The 18,545-nt window shown below is 45.3% G+C and overlaps 1 protein-coding gene across 1 annotated transcript in view; it reads left to right on the top strand.

The window, feature by feature from the left end:
• Window positions 1–10,743: 10,743 nt before the first annotated feature.
• The window catches only part of fancl (FA complementation group L), a 43,790-nt gene continuing 35,988 nt past the window's right edge, over window positions 10,744–18,545 (top strand). Inside the window, exons 1-5 of the mRNA XM_072437170.1 lie at window positions 10,744–11,031; window positions 11,559–11,617; window positions 11,711–11,771; window positions 13,643–13,699; window positions 14,088–14,185. Coding sequence (XP_072293271.1) covers window positions 10,945–11,031; window positions 11,559–11,617; window positions 11,711–11,771; window positions 13,643–13,699; window positions 14,088–14,185 — 362 coding nt within the window. The 5' untranslated portion in view covers window positions 10,744–10,944. The remainder of the gene's footprint in view (window positions 11,032–11,558; window positions 11,618–11,710; window positions 11,772–13,642; window positions 13,700–14,087; window positions 14,186–18,545) is intronic.

Raw genomic sequence — 18,545 nt, 5'->3', positions numbered from 1 at the left:
TGCCGGGGGTTCCTGTACAGGTCTTATACTGAGAGTCATGTGGTGCCGGGGGTTCCTGTACAGGTCTTATACTGAGAGTCATGTGGTGCCGGGGGTTCCTGTACAGGTCTTATACTGAGAGTCATGTGGTGCCTCAGGTTCCTGTACAGGTCTTATACTGAGAGTCATGTGGTGCCGGGGGTTCCTGTACAGGTCTTATACTGAGAGTCATGTGGTGCCTGAGGTTCCTGTACAGGTCTCATACTGAGAGTCATGTGGTGCCTGAGGTTCCTGTACAGGTCTTATACTGAGAGTCATGTGGTGCCGGGGGTTCCTGTACAGGTCTTATACTGAGAGTCATGTGGTGCCTGAGGTTCCTGTACAGGTCTTATACTGAGAGTCATGTGGTGCCGGGGGTTCCTGTACAGGTCTCATACTGAGAGTCATGTGGTGCCTGAGGTTCCTGTACAGGTCTTATACTGAGAGTCATGTGGTGCCGGGGGTTCCTGTACAGGTCTTATACTGAGAGTCATGTGGTGCCGGGGGTTTCTGTACAGGTCTTATACTGAGAGTCATGTGGTGCCGGGGGTTCCTGTACAGGTCTTATACTGAGAGTAATGTGGTGCCGGGGGTTCCTGTACAGGTCTTATACTGAGAGTCATGTGGTGCCGGGGGTTCCTGTACAGGTCTTATACTGAGAGTCATGTGGTGCCGGGGGTTCCTGTACAGGTCTTATACTGAGAGTAATGTGGTGCCTGAGGTTCCTGTACAGGTCTGATACTGAGAGTCATGTGGTGCCGGGGGTTCCTGTACAGGTCTTATACTGAGAGTCATGTGGTGCCGGGGGTTCCTGTACAGGTCTTATACTGAGAGTAATGTGGTGCCGGGGGTTCCTGTACAGGTCTTATACTGAGAGTCATGTGGTGCCGGGGGTTTCTGTACAGGTCTTATACTGAGAGTCATGTGGTGCCGGGGGTTCCTGTACAGGTCTTATACTGAGAGTCATGTGGTGCCTGAGGTTCCTGTACAGGTCTTATACTGAGAGTAATGTGGTGCCGGGGGTTCCTGTACAGGTCTTATACTGAGAGTCATGTGGTGCCGGGGGTTCCTGTACAGGTCTTATACTGAGAGTCATGTGGTGCCGGGGGTTCCTGTACAGGTCTTATACTGAGAGTCATGTGGTGCCGGGGGTTCCTGTACAGGTCTTACTGCAGATGACAGACGCTTGAGTCTGACGGAGGAAGTGAAGAATCCCTGGGTCAGATCTGTTCTTACAACATGGAAGGAGCTGATCAGAACATACAAACTAAACAAACATGTTACAATCATAAACTGGTCGGATTAAGATTAAAATGTCATGGTTACAGGTTTTTACAAATAAAGAGTTATTATAACCAAGACTTTAAAAAGAATGATGACCGTCAGATTGACTTAAAAAGACTTAATTCCTCTCGTAAAACCGTCACGATCATTATATTGTTCCTCTCATTATCATATCGTGACCTGAAGAATCCCGATTTTCGATGAAGTGAACGAGCTCGCCGTCCACAAAGCTCAAGGCCACAGAGCGCGTGGCATGTCGCGGGCGTGTCGCGGCGGGATTGCTTATTTACGACTCTGCATGTTTTTCCAATCAAGCGCGAAAACAATGTGTCGGCCGCGTCGCTCGTGCAAAGCGGGAAAAACACGGCGTTCCTCGAAGTCGCTGACGTCGACAATAATACAAATCAATACGGACGCCGGGGAACGAGGAGGAAAGGTGCGCGGGGAGCGGTGCGGCCGGCGCGGCGCCAGAGCGTGAAACTGCGGCAGGATTAGACGAATCTGAATATTAAATGGTTCACGAGGACATGTTTTATCAACGGAGCGAGAAAAACAATCCGCGCGCCTCGTCGTTTGTGCAAAAAGGGAGAAAATGTGGAAAAACACTCACACAAAGCTCTTTATTAAAGCTGCGGCTAACGACGGTTTCACATGTGCACCTGACAATCCAGTTTTTATGATTTATTCAGCTTTTTATTGATTTATTTCAGGTTTTTTTATTGTATCATTCTGTTTTTTTATTTATGTATTCTGTTTTTATCGATTTATTCTGTTTTTCTTATTGATTTATTCAGTTTTTTAATTGATTCATTCTGCTTTTTATTGTTGTATTCTGTTTTTTATTGATTTTTTTCAGTTTTTTGTTATTTTGATTTCCTATTTCCACTGTCATTTTAAATGTTGACACTCTTTATGCAAAACAACAATAGAAAAATAATGAAAATTTAAAAAAAGATCAACAAGGACTACTTTTATTGATTGATTCTGTTTTTTTAATTGATTCATTCTGTTTTCTATAGATTTATTCTGTTTTTTATTTGATTTATTCTGTTTTGTAATTGATTTAGTCTGTTTTTGACATTTTGATTTCATATTTCCACTGTCATTTTAAAAGTCGACGTGACACTCTTTATGCAAAACAACAATAGAAAAATAATGAAAATGTAAAAAAAAAAAGATCAACAAGTGCTACTTTCATCGATTAATTCAGTTTTTATGGATTAATTCTGTTTTTATTTGATTCATTCTGTTTTTTATTGATTTATTCAGTTTTTTGTCATTTTAAAAGACGACGTGTCACTCTTTGTGCAAAACAACAATAGAAATATAATAAAAATTGAAAAAAAAATAGATCAACAAGGACTACATTTTGGATTAACACATTTTCAGATTTAAAGGAATAATCTAGTAAATATATATATTATCTAAAAAGGCACAACATTTGTATCGAGACATAAAAGAGAAACTTTTTGCGATTCTTGTGTCTGTAATAAATGATCTCTGAAGACAAAATGGCCGCACACGTGGAAAATGATCTCGTTAAAGAGTTCCACGCCTAAAGAAGCTGCAGTTCCACAAAAGTGACGTTACAACGACGACAAAACCACGTAACAAGACCGATATAATCTGTCGTGTTACGTCAGAGCCAGAGCCGTTGACACAACTTCTGCCGATATATCGCCACCGACGTCGCCGCGTTTCGCACGCGCTGCAGCGAAAAGTGATCTGTTCTTCTGTATCTACCTCTGTATCTACCTGCGTTGCACCAATGAAATTTCCCCATGTGGGACAATAAAGGAATATCTTATCTTATCTTAAGGCGAAAAAAGAGAAAGTGCACGTCTCTTTTCTACCTCCAACTCACAGAGAACGTCGCGCTTTGTTCCTTTAAACCGTTATTCAGCCAAAACCGCCGATATCGGACCGATAAACCGATATATCGACCCATCTCTACGTGAAACTATCAAAGTATTCGAGACAAAATGAATATTCTCAATACAAATATCTCGACCAGACCAAGAAAAAAAAGTACTAGCAGTAAATTGTGGTTCGAACTATGATAAAATGTAAAAAAACTAAAGTGTGTTTTGAGTTTAAGTTTGGAGCTTTTTCATGTGTAAAAACATAAAAATGAGAGAATATATAAGTATTTCAGTGATTCAGCCTCATCACTGCAGAAACCAGACGTCAACCGGCCATTTTAGACCAACTGCGACGAGCGACAAATGTACTTTTAAATGCAAATGAACGAGAGAAAAGCAGAGGAATAAATCATGACTCGAAATGAAAACGCACGTCACGTTTAGAGATAAAAACTCTCCTTTTTCTGTTTATTCTCTAATGTGTTTTACCCCAATTTCACACACGAAAAAATCAGAACAGCAAAAAAGAAATAGAACCTTAATAAAAATAATACAAAATATATATAAAGTAATATAATAAAATAATACAAATACAAACTGCAGTCTAAAACACTGTAAAAATGCCAAATATTGTATTAAATCATCTTTAGATTTTAAGGGAAAATCTACTAAATATACTTTAAATATGCAGTGACCAAAAATAAAGATTAAAATGTCAAAAAATTGCAATTAAACGCGATGCAGTTATAATATAAATATAGAAATCAAAGCGCTCGGTCGTTCAAGACACTTTTCCCCAGCGATAAAACGAGACGTGGCGTTGTCGTTTATGCAAAACAGTAAAAGAGTAAAAATCATGTGGATAAAACAAAGATCATCGATGGTGAAAGACAAACAAACTCCAGCCGTGAATCAACAATTATGGATTCATAATATGTCGATTTTAAGGGATTTACGACAAAATGTACTTTAATTATGCAGGTGACCAGACAAAAGACTCTTGAAAGACTCAGAAATGTAAAAAAAATAAAATAAAAAGATTAAAAACAATTCAGTTGAAATAAAGAAATCAAAACGCTCAGTAATTCAATGTAATTTGAAGAAAATAACATAAAATTGTGGTATATTCCAATAACACAAATATAATCACTGTTGTCTAAAACATTGCATTGACTGGAAAACGTTTTATTTTTTTTTAAATTTTGGATTAATTCATTTTGAGCAATGATTTTAATATTACATACAAAAATAAAATAAATAAAAATATGAAAGATGTTAAAAAAAACAACAACAACGACGCAGTTATTGCATTGACTGGAAACAGTTTTTTATTTCATTTCGAATTAAATCATTTTGTGATTTTAAGACATAATCTACAAAATACATAAATAATAAAATCAATAAAAAGACGAAAACTGTCACTCAAAAAACAACAACGACGCAGTTAAAATATAGAAATGAAGCGTCTGGTTCGTGCTTTTCTCAGACACATTTTCCCGGTGAAGCGGCGAGAACAACATGTCCGCTCCGTCACTCGCGCCAAAACCAGACGGGCGCGAAAAGAAGAAGCAGAAGAAGAAGAAGAAGCAGAAGAAGAAGCAGAAGAAGAAGAAGAAGAAGAAGAAGAAGAAGAAGAAGAAGAAGAAGAAGAAGAAGAAGAAGCAGAAGAAGAAGAAGCAGAAGAAGCAGAAGCAGAAGAAGCAGAAGAAGAAGAAGCAGAAGAAGCAGAAGCAGAAGAAGCAGAAGAAGAAGAAGCAGAAGAAGCAGAAGAAGAAGAAGAAGAAGAAGAAGAAGAAGAAGAAGAAGAAGCAGAAGAAGCAGAAGAAGAAGAAGAAGAAGAAGAAGAAGAAGAAGAAGAAGAAGCAGAAGAAGAAGAAGCAGAAGAAGCAGAAGAAGAAGAAGAAGCAGAAGAAGAAGAAGCAGAAGAAGAAGAAGAAGAAGAAGAAGCAGAAGAAGAAGAAGCAGAAGAAGAAGAAGAAGAAGAAGAAGAAGCAGAAGAAGAAGAAGAAGAAGAAGCAGAAGAAGAAGAAGAAGCAGAAGAAGCAGAAGAAGAAGAAGAAGAAGAAGAAGAAGAAGAAGAAGAAGCAGAAGAAGAAGAAGAAGAAGAAGAAGCAGAAGAAGAAGAAGAAGCAGAAGAAGCAGAAGAAGAAGAAGAAGAAGAAGAAGCAGAAGAAGAAGAAGAAGCAGAAGAAGCAGAAGAAGAAGCAGAAGAAGAAGAAGAAGCAGAAGAAGCAGAAGAAGAAGAAGAAGAAGAAGAAGAAGAAGAAGAAGAAGAAGAAGAAGAGAAGAAGAAGAAGCAGAAGAAGAAGAAGCAGAAGAAGAAGAAGCAGAAGAAGAAGAAGCAGAAGAAGAAGAAGCAGAAGAAGAAGAAGAAGAAGAAGAAGAAGAAGAAGAAGAAGCAGAAGAAGAAGAAGAAGCAGAAGAAGAAGAAGCAGAAGAAGCAGAAGAAGAAGAAGAAGCAGAAGAAGCAGAAGAAGAAGAAGAAGCAGAAGAAGAAGAAGAAGAAGAAGCAGAAGAAGAAGAAGAAGCAGAAGAAGCAGAAGAAGAAGAAGAAGAAGAAGAAGAAGAAGAAGCAGAAGAAGAAGAAGAAGAAGAAGAAGAAGAAGAAGAAGAAGCAGAAGAAGAAGAAGAAGAAGAAGAAGAAGAAGAAGAGGACGCGCGGCTCATGTCGGACACGGCACCTCTGGCTCCGGAGAGATAAGACAGAGAGAGGAGGGGAGGGGGCGCCGCCGAGCCCAACTCCAGCCAATAACAATCCAGTGCACTGACCGGGGCTGGCCACAAATACCCCGGCGTCGACCGGCGGCGGCTCCAGTGCCGGCAAGCGCGCGGGCGAGCGGGCGAGCGGGAGGTGGAGCCACACGCACACACCGTGGACCCGGCACGACCCCTGCGTGCCGGGTCCACGGTGTGCGATTGGTCAGTCCGGTCAGAGCAGAAAAAACAGAATGAGCCGCACTTACCTCCAGGTCGACTCCGGCCGCTCACGCCCAAAACGCCAAAGCCAATGTCAGCGCGCGGCGTTGACTTAAACTCGCGCTAACTACGCTCTTTGTTCCCGGCTCCCTCCTCCTGCCTCTCCTCTCCCCTCCTCCCCTCCTCCACTTCTCTCCTCCTCCTCCTCTTCCTCATCTCTCTCTCCCTCAGAGTCATTTGCATGTTTGTTTGTTTGTTTGTTTGTTTGCGTCTCCGTCTCGCGGTGTTTCGAGCAGGTGGATGACAAAAAGCATCGGCGCCGACATGACAGGCGCTCCCTCTCTCTCTCTCTCTCTCTCTCTCTCTCTCTCTCCTCTCTCTCTCTCTCTCTCTCTCTCTCTCTCTCTCTCTCTCTCTCTCTCTCTCTCTCTCTCTCTCTCTCTCTCTCTCTCTCTCTCTCTCTCTCTCTGTCCCCCCTTCTTTCTCTCACTCCGTCTTGCCTTCTCTACTCTCTCTCTTTCTTTCACTTTTTACACTCTCTTTCCCTCTCTCGTTATCACTCTCACTCTTTCTCTTCCTCTATCCTCCCTACACCCCCCCTTCTCTCCTCCTCTCACTCTCTCAGTTTCACTTTTTCATTCTCTTTCTCTCCCTTCTCTCCTCCTCTCTCTCTGTCACTCCCATTCTTTCACATTCTCCATCTCTCCTCCCTCCCTTTTCCTCCCACTCTCTCTTGCTCAGTCATCCACTCTTCCTCTTCGTCTATCCCCCCGTACACCCCCCTCCTTCTCTCCGCCTCAAACACCTCTTGTTCTTTCTCCATCTTCATTTACTCTCTTGTCCTCCCCCTTTCCTCTCCCCACCTCTCTCTCTCCCTCTCATCACCCCCTCCTTTTCCCTTTCCTTCTTATCCCTCTCTCTTAATCCATTTACGCCCCTTTTCTTCCACTCTATCTCCTTCCTCCCTGTGTTCGCTCCACCTCCTCTTTCTCCCTCTCCTTTTTACTTTCTCCCCTCCTCCTCTCCCTCCTCCTCTCTCCCCTCCCCCTCTCTCCCTCTCTCTTTCCTCCTCCCCCTCTCCCCCCCCTCTCTCTCCTCTCCTCCTCTCCCCCCTCTCCTTCCTCTCTCCCCCTCTCTCCTCCCCCTCTCCCTCCTCTCCCCTCTCTTCCTCCCCCCTCTCTCCCTCTCTCTTTCCTCCTCCCCCTCTCCCCCCTCTCTCTCCTCTCCTCCTCTCCCCCCTCCTCTCCCCCCTCTCCCTCCTTCTCCCTCCTCCTCTCTCCTCCCCCTCTCCCTCCTTCTCCCCTCTCTTCCTCCCCCTCTCTCCCTCTCTCTTTCCTCCTCCCCCTCTCTCCCCCCTCTCTCCTCTCCCTCCCCCATCCCCCCCTCTCTCCCCCCGCCCCCCTCCCCCCCTCATAGACAGTAATCACACGTTAGTTGTTGGAGCCACAATAGAAAAGGGGAAACTCAAGGACGAGTGTCGTTTGTAGAAGAACAAACATGAAAGACGAGCAGCTCAATCACAAATATGTAAATTATAGTAATAATAAGTATTATTATTATTATTATTATCATAATAATAACAATATTCCAGAGTGAAACATTGAACTTGTCTAGTTTGCAATTATTAAATTAAATTGATTGTAGATTAAAAGTTTAAAGGACACATTTCTGTATATTTCTTGTTCTTTAAACTTGCGCTTTGCTTTTAGAACTTAAAAATAATCTTGGTCCTGGCTCAGGTCCTGGTCCTGGTCCTGGTCCTGGTCCTGGTCCTGGTCCTGGTCCTGGCTCAGGTCCTGGTCCTGGTCCTGGTCCTGGTCCTGGCTCAGGTCCTGGTCCTGGTCCTGGTCCTGGTCCTGGTCCTGGCTCAGGTCCTGGTCCTGGTCCTGACATAGCGCCCCCTGCAGGCTTGGATTAGTCACATGTCAAAATCCCACATCGTGACCTAAGATGACCAACATCATTTAAACATTAAACATGCATCATTAAAGCTGCACATGTGACGTTTGTGGTGGAGGATGTGCCACCTGCTGGTTCCATGGAGATGTTACTGTTTAGCCTGGAAAGTACCAGAGTGAGATATGTTTAATGCCATAATGTGGAACAATCCAGGCAAAAAGATTACATCTCCATGGAGACAAGCAGATTGACATGATGGGCCGACATGATGGGCCGACATGGGTCGACACGATGGGCCGACATGGGCCGACACGATGGGCCGACATGGGCCGACATGATGGGGCGACATGGGCCGACATGATGGGCCGACATGATGGGCCGACATGATGGGCCGACATGATGGGCCGACTTTAACTCCTGTTTGGTCCAGGATTTATGTGGGAGTGAAAATCACAAACACCTGAAACACTAAATGATCCACGACAAAGTTATGATTTATGATTTGTCCATCTCCTTGTCTTCTTTCATTTTAAGCTGTTGTTTTTAAGATGTGAGAAGAGAAACAGGATGTAAATATAATATAGCAGAGGTGTACAGTATTGTAATATTGAAACGATTCTATTATAACCTAAAGTTTATTTTTCACATCCTGAATCAATATTTAACAATCCAACAAATGTGTGCACAATTAACTGTGATAAAGCCGCACATTTACGAGCAATACGCGGAAAAACACAAGTAAAACTAATTTAAAACACATTTAATTATTTATTATTATTATTACTTTTTTTCTCCAAAAGCCATTTTAACTTATGAAAATTATATGTCACTTAATGTTTTTGATGAATAAAGTGTAATTATAATTGTAAATCGTTATATTGTTTGTTATAAATGTCTTGTGATAAAGAATCTTGACTATAATAATAATAAAAAATATAGCCGCAAGCGGCAATGATCGGCCCTCGCCACGCCGCCGCCACACCGCCGCCACGCCGCAAGAGGAGGGGGCGCTGACGCGCCCCAATTGTCCTTTTATTACGCCTACTGCTGAATCTGTGACGCTGTCACATCTTCTCCCCTTTGTTTTACCATCAAAAAGCAATTTTATTTTGAATTCTTGGCAAAATGTGCGGCTTTGCCGCACAGACACCGTGACTCTTTGAATGAAAATGTGGATAACTTTTGATGGTCCTGAAGATGAGTCTCACCAAATTTCAGGTTAATATGTCTAACGCCCTGAGAGGAGTTTGTGAAAGTCTAAAATGTAAACATGTTCTGGCGAATTCCCCATTGGAATAACATGAAAGGTTTCGGTCATCGTTACGGCAACGCCATAACAATTATGACATGGGTCTCATTGACTTTTTTGATGGGGATGCCAAAATTGAGTTGTGTGTCAAATTTCATATAATTTCGCAAAACTAAACATTTAACCTCCATATAAGATCTGTAGGGGGCGCTGTGGCGCCAAATTAATTTATTTCACTTCAAGTAGGTTTAGGGCAAAGAGTTTAATAACTGATTCTAATTTGACGCAATTCGGACTTTATCTGCGCAAACGGCAGAAATTTTAAATATGGGAGATTTCTGAAATTCTAGCTACAGTTTGCGGCTTCGCCGCACCGAGACCGTGAGAGGTATCAATGTAATTTGGATAACTTTTGATGTCCCACTCCTCAGTAGCATTTTCACCAAATTTCAGCTTTTTAGGGCCAACGCCCTGGGAGGAGTTCGTAAAAGTACGACGTTTGGAAAAACTCCGAAGTCATGTTTAGCCATTTTTGAAGCAATATGGCCGACATTTGGTTGGGCGGACGGCGTTGCCGTAATAATATTTTTTACTTCTCTTGTCACCATCTACCTCTGCGCCAAATTTCATGATTCTACGATGAGATTTTTTTTGGGTCATTTCCCATCTCTCAATGCATTTTTGGTACATTTGGGGGCGCTGACGCGCCAATTTTTTTTTATTTTAGAAAAGGGAAATAGCCAGAATGTAGAGAGGCACGATTTTTAGAGGTGTGAACATTTTTGTGACTTTTCGTCAATGTTCACTGGGTGAAAAATAGGGGGGTTGGTCCCGAGAAGAAGAAGAAGAAGAAGAATATTCCGATGCGAAAACAATTTTTCCCATTTTTCAAATATCATAAACTATACATTTTCGGAAAGCGCTCGCGCTTTCCTACCTCATGGTGTGGGTCCCTGGTCACTGACGGGTACTTTCGTTAATTTTGAGTGGGCTCCGCCCACTTTGTGTTTTTGGCCCTCTGAACAGTAATAATGTTCAATTTTTGCATTACATGCTTATATGCACGGAACATGCAAGAGATGGGGAACGTATTCGTGAGCTACTTAGCGCAAATGAGTGCTTTATATGGGGATGACGACCGCTTTGCGGTCGTCATCTCAATGTAAAGTGCTTGTTTAGTGCGCACTTTTGCACGGGCTTCGCCCGTTTACAACGGTAATGTTCCATTTTCCTACTACTAATTAGTATGCACGGGGCGTGCATGAGTGAAGGAGTGCGTTAGTGAGTGTTTGGAAGTGGGTGAGCGCTTCGCGCTCGATTTCGTGCGCACTGCGTGCGCACTTTCGCAGCCGTAATCTTACGAGATTAATAGCCCTCTCGCCAGCTTGTGGCGCTCGGGCCTAACTAAAAAAGTCAAACTCCATATTTCACCGGACACTGCTGCGTCATGACGTCGCAGCGTCATGACGTAGCAGTGACGCGACACGTTTTTTGTTTTTGCGGCGCCACCAGGAAGTGAGAAAACGTCCCGGGAAAAGTCACAAAAACAAACTCTAAAGCCAGATATTTGGACTTTACAACATTTAATACTTCTGTTCGGTTAAATGTCACTTATTAAGAGGCTTTTGTTCAGTTTCACGCGCGTGTCTCTGAGTGTTTGCGTGACTTTCCTTTAATGACACGCGTTAATGAGCGCGCGCGGATCGATACGACGTGATGGACAGTTTATTAATGAAGGAAAACCCGCTCCTTTTGCCAATGAACAAAGACAAAACTGTTTACGACGGATTCATCTGTGTCCAGGTGAGACTTATACACCGATGTCCATGAAGTGGACATAAAGTTACACGAAAATAAGCAAATAATATGTAGAACTATGTCTTTTCTATTAAAATGGACAGAAAACAATAACGTTTTCTTGCCTCAAAGTAAAATGTGTTAGTATATGATGACTAAAATGTCTGGATTCTGTTCTCATCCTAAATGCTGTGTCTGTCATTCAATAAACACTATTAAACATGACAGTGAATGTCTTTAAACCAGGTTCTGATGATGATTTATTAAAATACTCATAATGATACGTGTTTTCTGGAATATTAACAGATGAAAATACTTTAATAGTGCAGACGACGGTGTTAATGAAGAGAAATGTCAGAAAAGAGTAAACTATTTGTTATTTTCATCGATAAAGCCCTCGTTATTTGTGAGTATTTAGAAGCCTTAAGTCACAGTATTTCAGCCTGTATTTGGTTGTAATGTAATAAAACTGTATAATAACTATAACTGCTGCTCATGTTTCCTTCTGTTGTTGAAGTGTGTTTGTTTTGCAGGAGCAGGACTTCAGAATCCGGATCCTTCTGCCTCCAGATCGACAGATAAAACAAGCAAAGTACAAAACGATGTCTTTAGTGCTACTTCAAATGTTCTGTGGTTAATTGACTTCACCGTGTCAGATAAAGTCATAACGGTCCTTCTCTTTCAGACTCCAGTGCTGTTGGCGGCTGAAGCATCTGTTACAAGGACGCGAGGCCGTTCTCAAACAGGTGAAGTCTGTCCACAAGAGACAGTTCTGAACATTAAAGTTTGCTCGACCTGAGAGAGAAAACGGAGAAGTTAAGAAGCGTAAACTGTGGAACTCACTCTCCACTAAAACACAAATGTCAGAGCTGAAGACGATCACCGTGAGGCTCAAGTCGTGTTTAAAACTCTTTAAAGACTCTCAATGTGGCAATGACTCAAGTATTACACTGCACTGGACCAGCCCCTGATTGTCCTGGTTTAGACCTGGTTTAGACCTGGTTTAGTCCTGGTTTAGTCCTGGTTTAGACCTGGTTTAGTCCTGGTTTAGACCTGGTTTAGTCCTCATTTAGTCCTGGTTTAGACCTGGTTTAGTCCTGGTTTAGACCTGGATTAGTCCTCATTTAGTCCTCATTTAGTCCTGATTTAGTCCTGATTTAGTCCTGGTTTAGTCCTGGTTTAGACCTGGATTAGTCCTCATTTAGTCCTGCTTTAGCCACCTCCCTCTCTCCTCTCTCTCTCTCCGTCTCTCCTTCGTCTCCCCTCTTCACCCCCCCCTCTTCCTCTGTCTCTCTCTCTCCCTCTCCCCCTCCGTCTCCCCTCTTCTTCACTCTCTCTCTCCTCTCTCTTCTCTCTCTCTCTCTCTCTCTCTCTCTCTCTCTCTCTCTCTCTCTCTCTCTCTCTCTCTCTCTCTCTCTCTCTCTCTCTCTCTCTCTCTCTCTCTCTCTCTCTCTCTCTCTCTCTCTCTCTCTCTCTCTCTCTCTCTCTCTCTCTCTCTCTCTCTCTCTCTCTCTCTCTCTCTCTCTCTCTCTCTCTCTCTCTCTCTCCTCTCTCTCTCTCTCTCTCTCTCTCTCTCTCTCTCTCTCTCTCCTCTTTCCTCTTTCCTTCGTCTCTCTCTTCTTCTTCACCCTCCCTCTCTCTCTTCCTCTGACGCTAATATTTTCCGTTTAATTAACGCGGTGTGGTAAATGTGCGTATTTGTCGTACGGCGCCCGGCGGGTGATTCGGTGGAGATTGATACTGCTCCTCGGGCTCCAAAGTTCATTATTTCGCAGCCTTTAAGCGATCGTTAATTATTTAGGCCAGTGGCAGCCTCCATTAATCACGGCATGTGTTTGATTTGAGCGGCTGCGTGCACTTCATAATGGACCGGTCTGAGGAGGAGGCTAAATATGGCTCGTGTTTATGTGTCGTTCAGGTGTTTGCTTAACGTTTCAAAGGACGGACGGAGTGGAACTCTGGAACTCTGGGAAGAACACAGATTAATCTGGAGGAGCAACAAGTGAATGACTTAAATGATCCGTTAAAATGGGCGACTTAAGGGATACTCGGGCGACTAAAGACACGTGCGATTGTATTGGGGGCGAAGGGCGTGGCACAAAACTACTTTATCGCCCGGAAAAAGCTGATTAAAGTGTCCAGTTACTTCCAAAACTTCTGCTGACTCACTCCATGCTTCAGGACTAAACCAGGACTAAACCAGGACTAAACCAGGACTAAACCAGGACTAAACCAGGACTAAACCAGGCCTAAACCAGGTCACAATCAGGTCTAACCTGGGCCAAAGACGAGGTGTCTAAACCGGGTCTAAACCGGGTCTAAACCGGGTCTAAACCATGATTATAAACCATGATTATAAGTGTAAGAACTAAGACCCCATCCACTAAAAGTACTACAGCCAGCGTTATATTCATCTGTCTTGTACTTCTCGGTATGTTCAGTGTTTTTTGCTCACGATTGCTTTTGCCAGAGTTGGGAACACCGAGCTGGAGGATGACGGGGCATCTGACACTCGATCGCCTCGCCTCAGATCGTACTCGTAGATCATTTGAGGTGTAGATAATGACGTTTCCCACCTTGATGAAGTGAACCTGACTCTCTCTGTGTGTGGTTCCAGAGGCTGCAGCACGCATCAGACCTGGGCTCCTTCCTCCTGGAGATGAAGACTGTTCTGGTGAGAATCCACAGGTCGCTCTGACACGGAGGAAGAGGAGAAGGAGGAGGAGGAGGCGGCGGCGGCGTTCACACGTTCACACGCGCCCAAGCGAAACCGGGGCTCAAATAAGACAAAAACCAAAAGCAAACAGCGGCGTCCGACACTGTGAATGTGACAGAGACGGAGCACAGTCATTATCCAGTGTCACTAACGGGCTCTGGACGTCCGTGAGGGCCACGAAAACACACAAGACTAGTCGTATTCTGATGATCGGTGTTATCTGGACTAAATAAAGTCTAAAACACATTAAAAAGACAGTGGAATTATTAAATGAAAATGTGAATGAATAAAGAATGTTTGATTTTCATTGATGATACTGTTCTGCTAACGCTCGTTCCTGTTGCAGGAGGTTCGTGTTCAGAGCCATCCTGAGCCTCTCTCCATCCCTCGGCCTCAGTCCTACTCGGACCTCCTCCACGAGCTCGAGACCCTCGGCTGGGACAAGTCAGTCACACACCACACCACATCGGGCTGTACTCGGGGCTGTACTCGGGGCTGTACTCGGGGCTGTACTCGGGGCTGTACTCGGGGCTGTACTCGGGGCTGTACTCGGGGCTGTACTCGGGGCTGTACTCGGGGCTGTACTCGGGGCTGTACTCGGGGCTGTACTCGGGGCTGTACTCGGGGCTGTACTCGGGGCTGTACTCTGGGCTGTACTCGGGGCTGTACTCGGATACAGATATAGATTTCACTCCTAAGTCTCTGTGAAGAGGTAAAACAAATACTAACTCTGTCATGAATCATGTTTTTAGCTGCGTCGAGTGTCCTCTGGGTGATCGTGCGGGATCGTGCGTGATCGTGCGTGATCGTGCGTGATCGTGAGCGATTGTACGTGATCGTGGGTGATCGTGGGTGATCGTGGGTGATCGTGGGCGATCGTGGGTGATCGTGGGCGATCGTGGGTGATCGTGGACGATCGTGGGCGATCGTGGGTGATCGTGGACGATCGTGGGTGATCGTGTGTGATCGTGGGCAATTGTACGTGATTGTGGGTGATCGTGGGCGATTGCACGTGATTGTGGGCGATCGTGGGCGATCGTGGGCGATCGTGTTTGATCGTGGGCGATTGTACGTGATTGTGGGTGATCGTGGGCGATTGCACGTGATCGTGGGTGATCGTGTGTGATCGTGGGCGATCGTGGGCGATCGTGGGTGATCGTGGGTGATTGTGGGCGATTGTGGGCGATTGTGGGTGATCGTGGGCGATCGTGTGTGATCGTGGGCGATTGTGGGCGATTGTGGGTGATCGTGGGCGATCGTGTGTGATCGTGGGCGATTGTACGTGATTGTGGGTGATCGTGGGCGATTGCACGTGATTGTGGGCGATCGTGGGCGATCGTGGGCGATCGTGTTTGATCGTGGGCGATTGTACGTGATTGTGGGTGATCGTGGGCGATTGCACGTGATCGTGGGTGATCGTGTGTGATCGTGGGCGATCGTGGGCGATCGTGGGTGATCGTGGGTGATCGTGGGCGATTGTGGGCGATTGTGGGTGATCGTGGGCGATCGTGTGTGATCGTGGGCGATTGTGGGCGATTGTGGGTGATCGTGGGCGATCGTGTGTGATCGTGGGCGATTGTACGTGATTGTGGGTGATCGTGGGCGATTGCACGTGATCGTGGGCGATCGTGGGCGATCGTGGGCGATCGTGGGTGATCGTGGGCGATCGTGGGCGATCGTGTTTGATCGTGGGCGATTGTACGTGATTGTGGGTGATTGTGGGTGATCGTGGGTGATCGTGCGTAATCGTGCGTAATCGTGCGTGATCGTGGGTGATCGTGCGTGATCGTGCGTGATCGTGCGTGATCGTGGGTGATCGTGCGTGATCGTGCGTGATCGTGGGTGATCGTGCGTGATCGTGCGTGATCGTGGGTGATCGTGCGTGATCGTGCGTGATCGTGGATGATCGTGGGTGATCCTGGGTGATCCTGGGTGATCGTGGGCGATTGTACGTGATCGTGGGTGATTGTGGGTGATCGTGGGTGATCGTGGGCGATTGTGGGCGATTGTACGTGATCGTGGGTGATTGTGGGTGATCGTGGGTGATTGTGGGTGATCGTGGGCTTTTGTACGTGATCGTGGGTGATCTTGGGTGATCGTGGGTGCAGATTTAGCTGTTCGCTCGTCATTTAAATCATCCTAAATCCCCAGAGATCAGTTACAATCATATTTGGTTGGAGGATGTTTTCTGCTCTTCCATTGCACACGTGTCATTTCGTTGGTCACTTGCCGTCACCGTTTGACCCGTTTGTACGGCATTAGCTCGCCTGAAGCGCTCGCCGCCGCGGACGTGTGAGGCGTTGGCGACTCGTTGCTAACCCGGCGATGAGCGCGCTCTCGTCCCAGACCCTTAAACCCAACTCTGCCCCACGAAATGAGACCCTCGGCTCTGCGCGGGGGCCGCTGGGCGCTCTGGCTCAGACGCACTTGACCCCGTTCCACCGACAATTAACACGCACCTCCGACCAATTAGCCGACCGCGGAGAGGCTTGGCCAATCGGAACGCAGGACCGTGGCTGCAACCCCCCGACGACCCGGACCAATTATACAACTCGAAGCGGGAGGAAAAGTACTTTGGAGACGTGTGTTTTTACTGTACAAGGGTTTAGTAAGAAGTGTGAGTACCTGGTCAGTTCTTTGTCTGTTCTTGGTTTAGACCTGGTTTAGACCTGTTTTAGACCTGTTTTAGACCTGTTTTAGGCCTGGTTTTGTGCCAGTTTCATCACGGTTTCAGGCTTGTTTGTCAATTCATTTTAAATGCAACACAGTTTTTCATTTCCTCTTTAATATTTCGGTCAGTTTTCTTGCTGTGCAGCTCTGGCTCCTTCAGACTCTTCCTCAGTCATAATAAATCTGAGAGAGTCTCCAATTAGCTCCATTAGCATTTAGCTAATATCATAATTGTGGCACGAGTCGTTAATATGCATAAGTGGAACATGAGTGTAATATTAAGAGTTCACTTTGAGCTCTGGGGAAAGAACAGTCTTTTTCTCCTCTGGAGTGAAAATGTCAGGGGTCATTTTGTGAAAGTGGTTCATCTCCTCCTCCTGCAGCCACAGCTGCCCTGGGACAGACTGAATGCATATCCATCAGAAGCTCACACTGCAGAAGAAGAAGCTCTGTCCTGGGACTCAAACGACATGCTCCAGGGCTGATGGTGAGAGAGTCCAGTGTTCATCTAGTGTTCCAGGAGAAGGCCACGCCCTCCTGTGTGGAGAGGCAACGGTCTCTTCAGAACGTCCTCTGTTGCTTTAGATCAGGGGAGTCACACTCATTTGGGTCGCGGGCCGAACATAACGTAGAACATAAAACTATTAAAATACAAGAAATAAATAGCTTTATAAAGCCTACGCTGTTTTGAAGCAATTACTGGATCCGTAAAAACAAATTACAAAACGTTTGTTCTCATAAACTGAAATGTATTTAGAAAAACAAGTGTAATTTCATCAACACTGTGCTGTTTATGTCATTACAACTTCAGAGATGATCTACAGTTCTACAGCAGGTGGAGCAGGAGGAGCAGGAAGAGCAGGAAGAGCAGGAAGAGCAGGAGGAGCAGGAGGAGCAGGAGCAGGAGGAGCAGGAGGAGCAGGAAGAGCAGGAAGAGCAGGAAGAGCAGGAAGAGCAGGAGGAGCAGGAGGAGCAGGAAGAGCAGGAAGAGCAGGAAGAGCAGGAGGAGCAGGAGGAGCAGGAGGAGCAGGAGGAGCAGGAGGAGCAGGAGGAGCAGGAAGAGCAGGAAGAGCAGGAGGAGCAGGAGGAGCAGGAGGAGCAGGAGGAGCAGGAGGAGCAAGAGGAGCAAGAGGAGCAAGAGGAGCAAGAGGAGCAAGAGGAGCAGGAGGAGCAGGAGGAGCAGGAGGAGCAGGAGGAGCAGGAGGAGCAAGAGGAGCAAGAGGAGCAAGAGGAGCAAGAGGAGCAAGAGGAGCAAGAGGAGCAAGAGGAGCAAGAGGAGCAAGAGGAGCAAGAGGAGCAAGAGGAGCAAGAGGAGCAGGAGGAGCAGGAGGAGCAGGAGGAGCAGGAGGAGCAGGAGGAGCAGGAGGAGCAGGAGAAGCAGGAGGAGCAGGAGGGACATCACCTGTACTATCAGTCAAAGCTTTGTTTGGACTGGCCCGTGTGTTCCTGGCCGTCCCCCCTCTGTCCCCCCCCCGCCGTCCCTGATGTGATCAGATCCTGCAGAGCAAAAATTATATTAAATTTAAACTGAATTATTGCCAAAACAGCAGCAGTTTGTCCACATAACGAGACAAACGAGCTTCAATCATATCTAACGTCCAGATCTCATATGTTACATGTTTTTGGACAATCATGTTGTCAATATTACAAGCAGTTAGAGAAAAATATAATAAAGTTGCAGCTAAATCCAAGTAAAACCCTTGTTAGTTTGTGATACATTTTTACATTCACGTTTAGGGCTGTATTTATTTATTTATTTTAACTATTTGTTGATTTAATACTGCTGTATTTTTTCTTTGAGTCCGTTTAGTCCAGTTCACAATTACAATGATCCAAATATGATTACAGTATTTTAATGGGCCTAATGATGTGGCTTAATCACTGCAGCCCTGGTTAATATTGTTCATAACTATAGAACTGTTCTAATATATCAGACAAAAACACACAGATTGTCTTTCTCGTCACACTTCTGATGACACTAAACTCAGTCGGTGTCGATGCAAAAGCCAGAGCATTTTCAATTAATTCCTCATCAAGCGGTGATTGTATGAAACGCTTTTACACATCTTTCCTTTCTCCCTCATTTGCATAATGACTAATAAGTATTTTTCTTGTGCGCGGCGGCTCCGGCCTG

Source organism: Eucyclogobius newberryi, unplaced genomic scaffold (genome assembly GCF_026437365.1).
Source record: "Eucyclogobius newberryi isolate DKJ021-1_F unplaced genomic scaffold, fEucNew1.0.hap1 SCAF_8, whole genome shotgun sequence".
NCBI classification, from domain to species: Eukaryota; Metazoa; Chordata; class Actinopteri; order Gobiiformes; family Gobiidae; genus Eucyclogobius; species Eucyclogobius newberryi.
The sequence above is the reverse complement of the archived record's forward strand: the minus strand, read 5'-3'. Positions and strand labels throughout refer to the sequence as shown.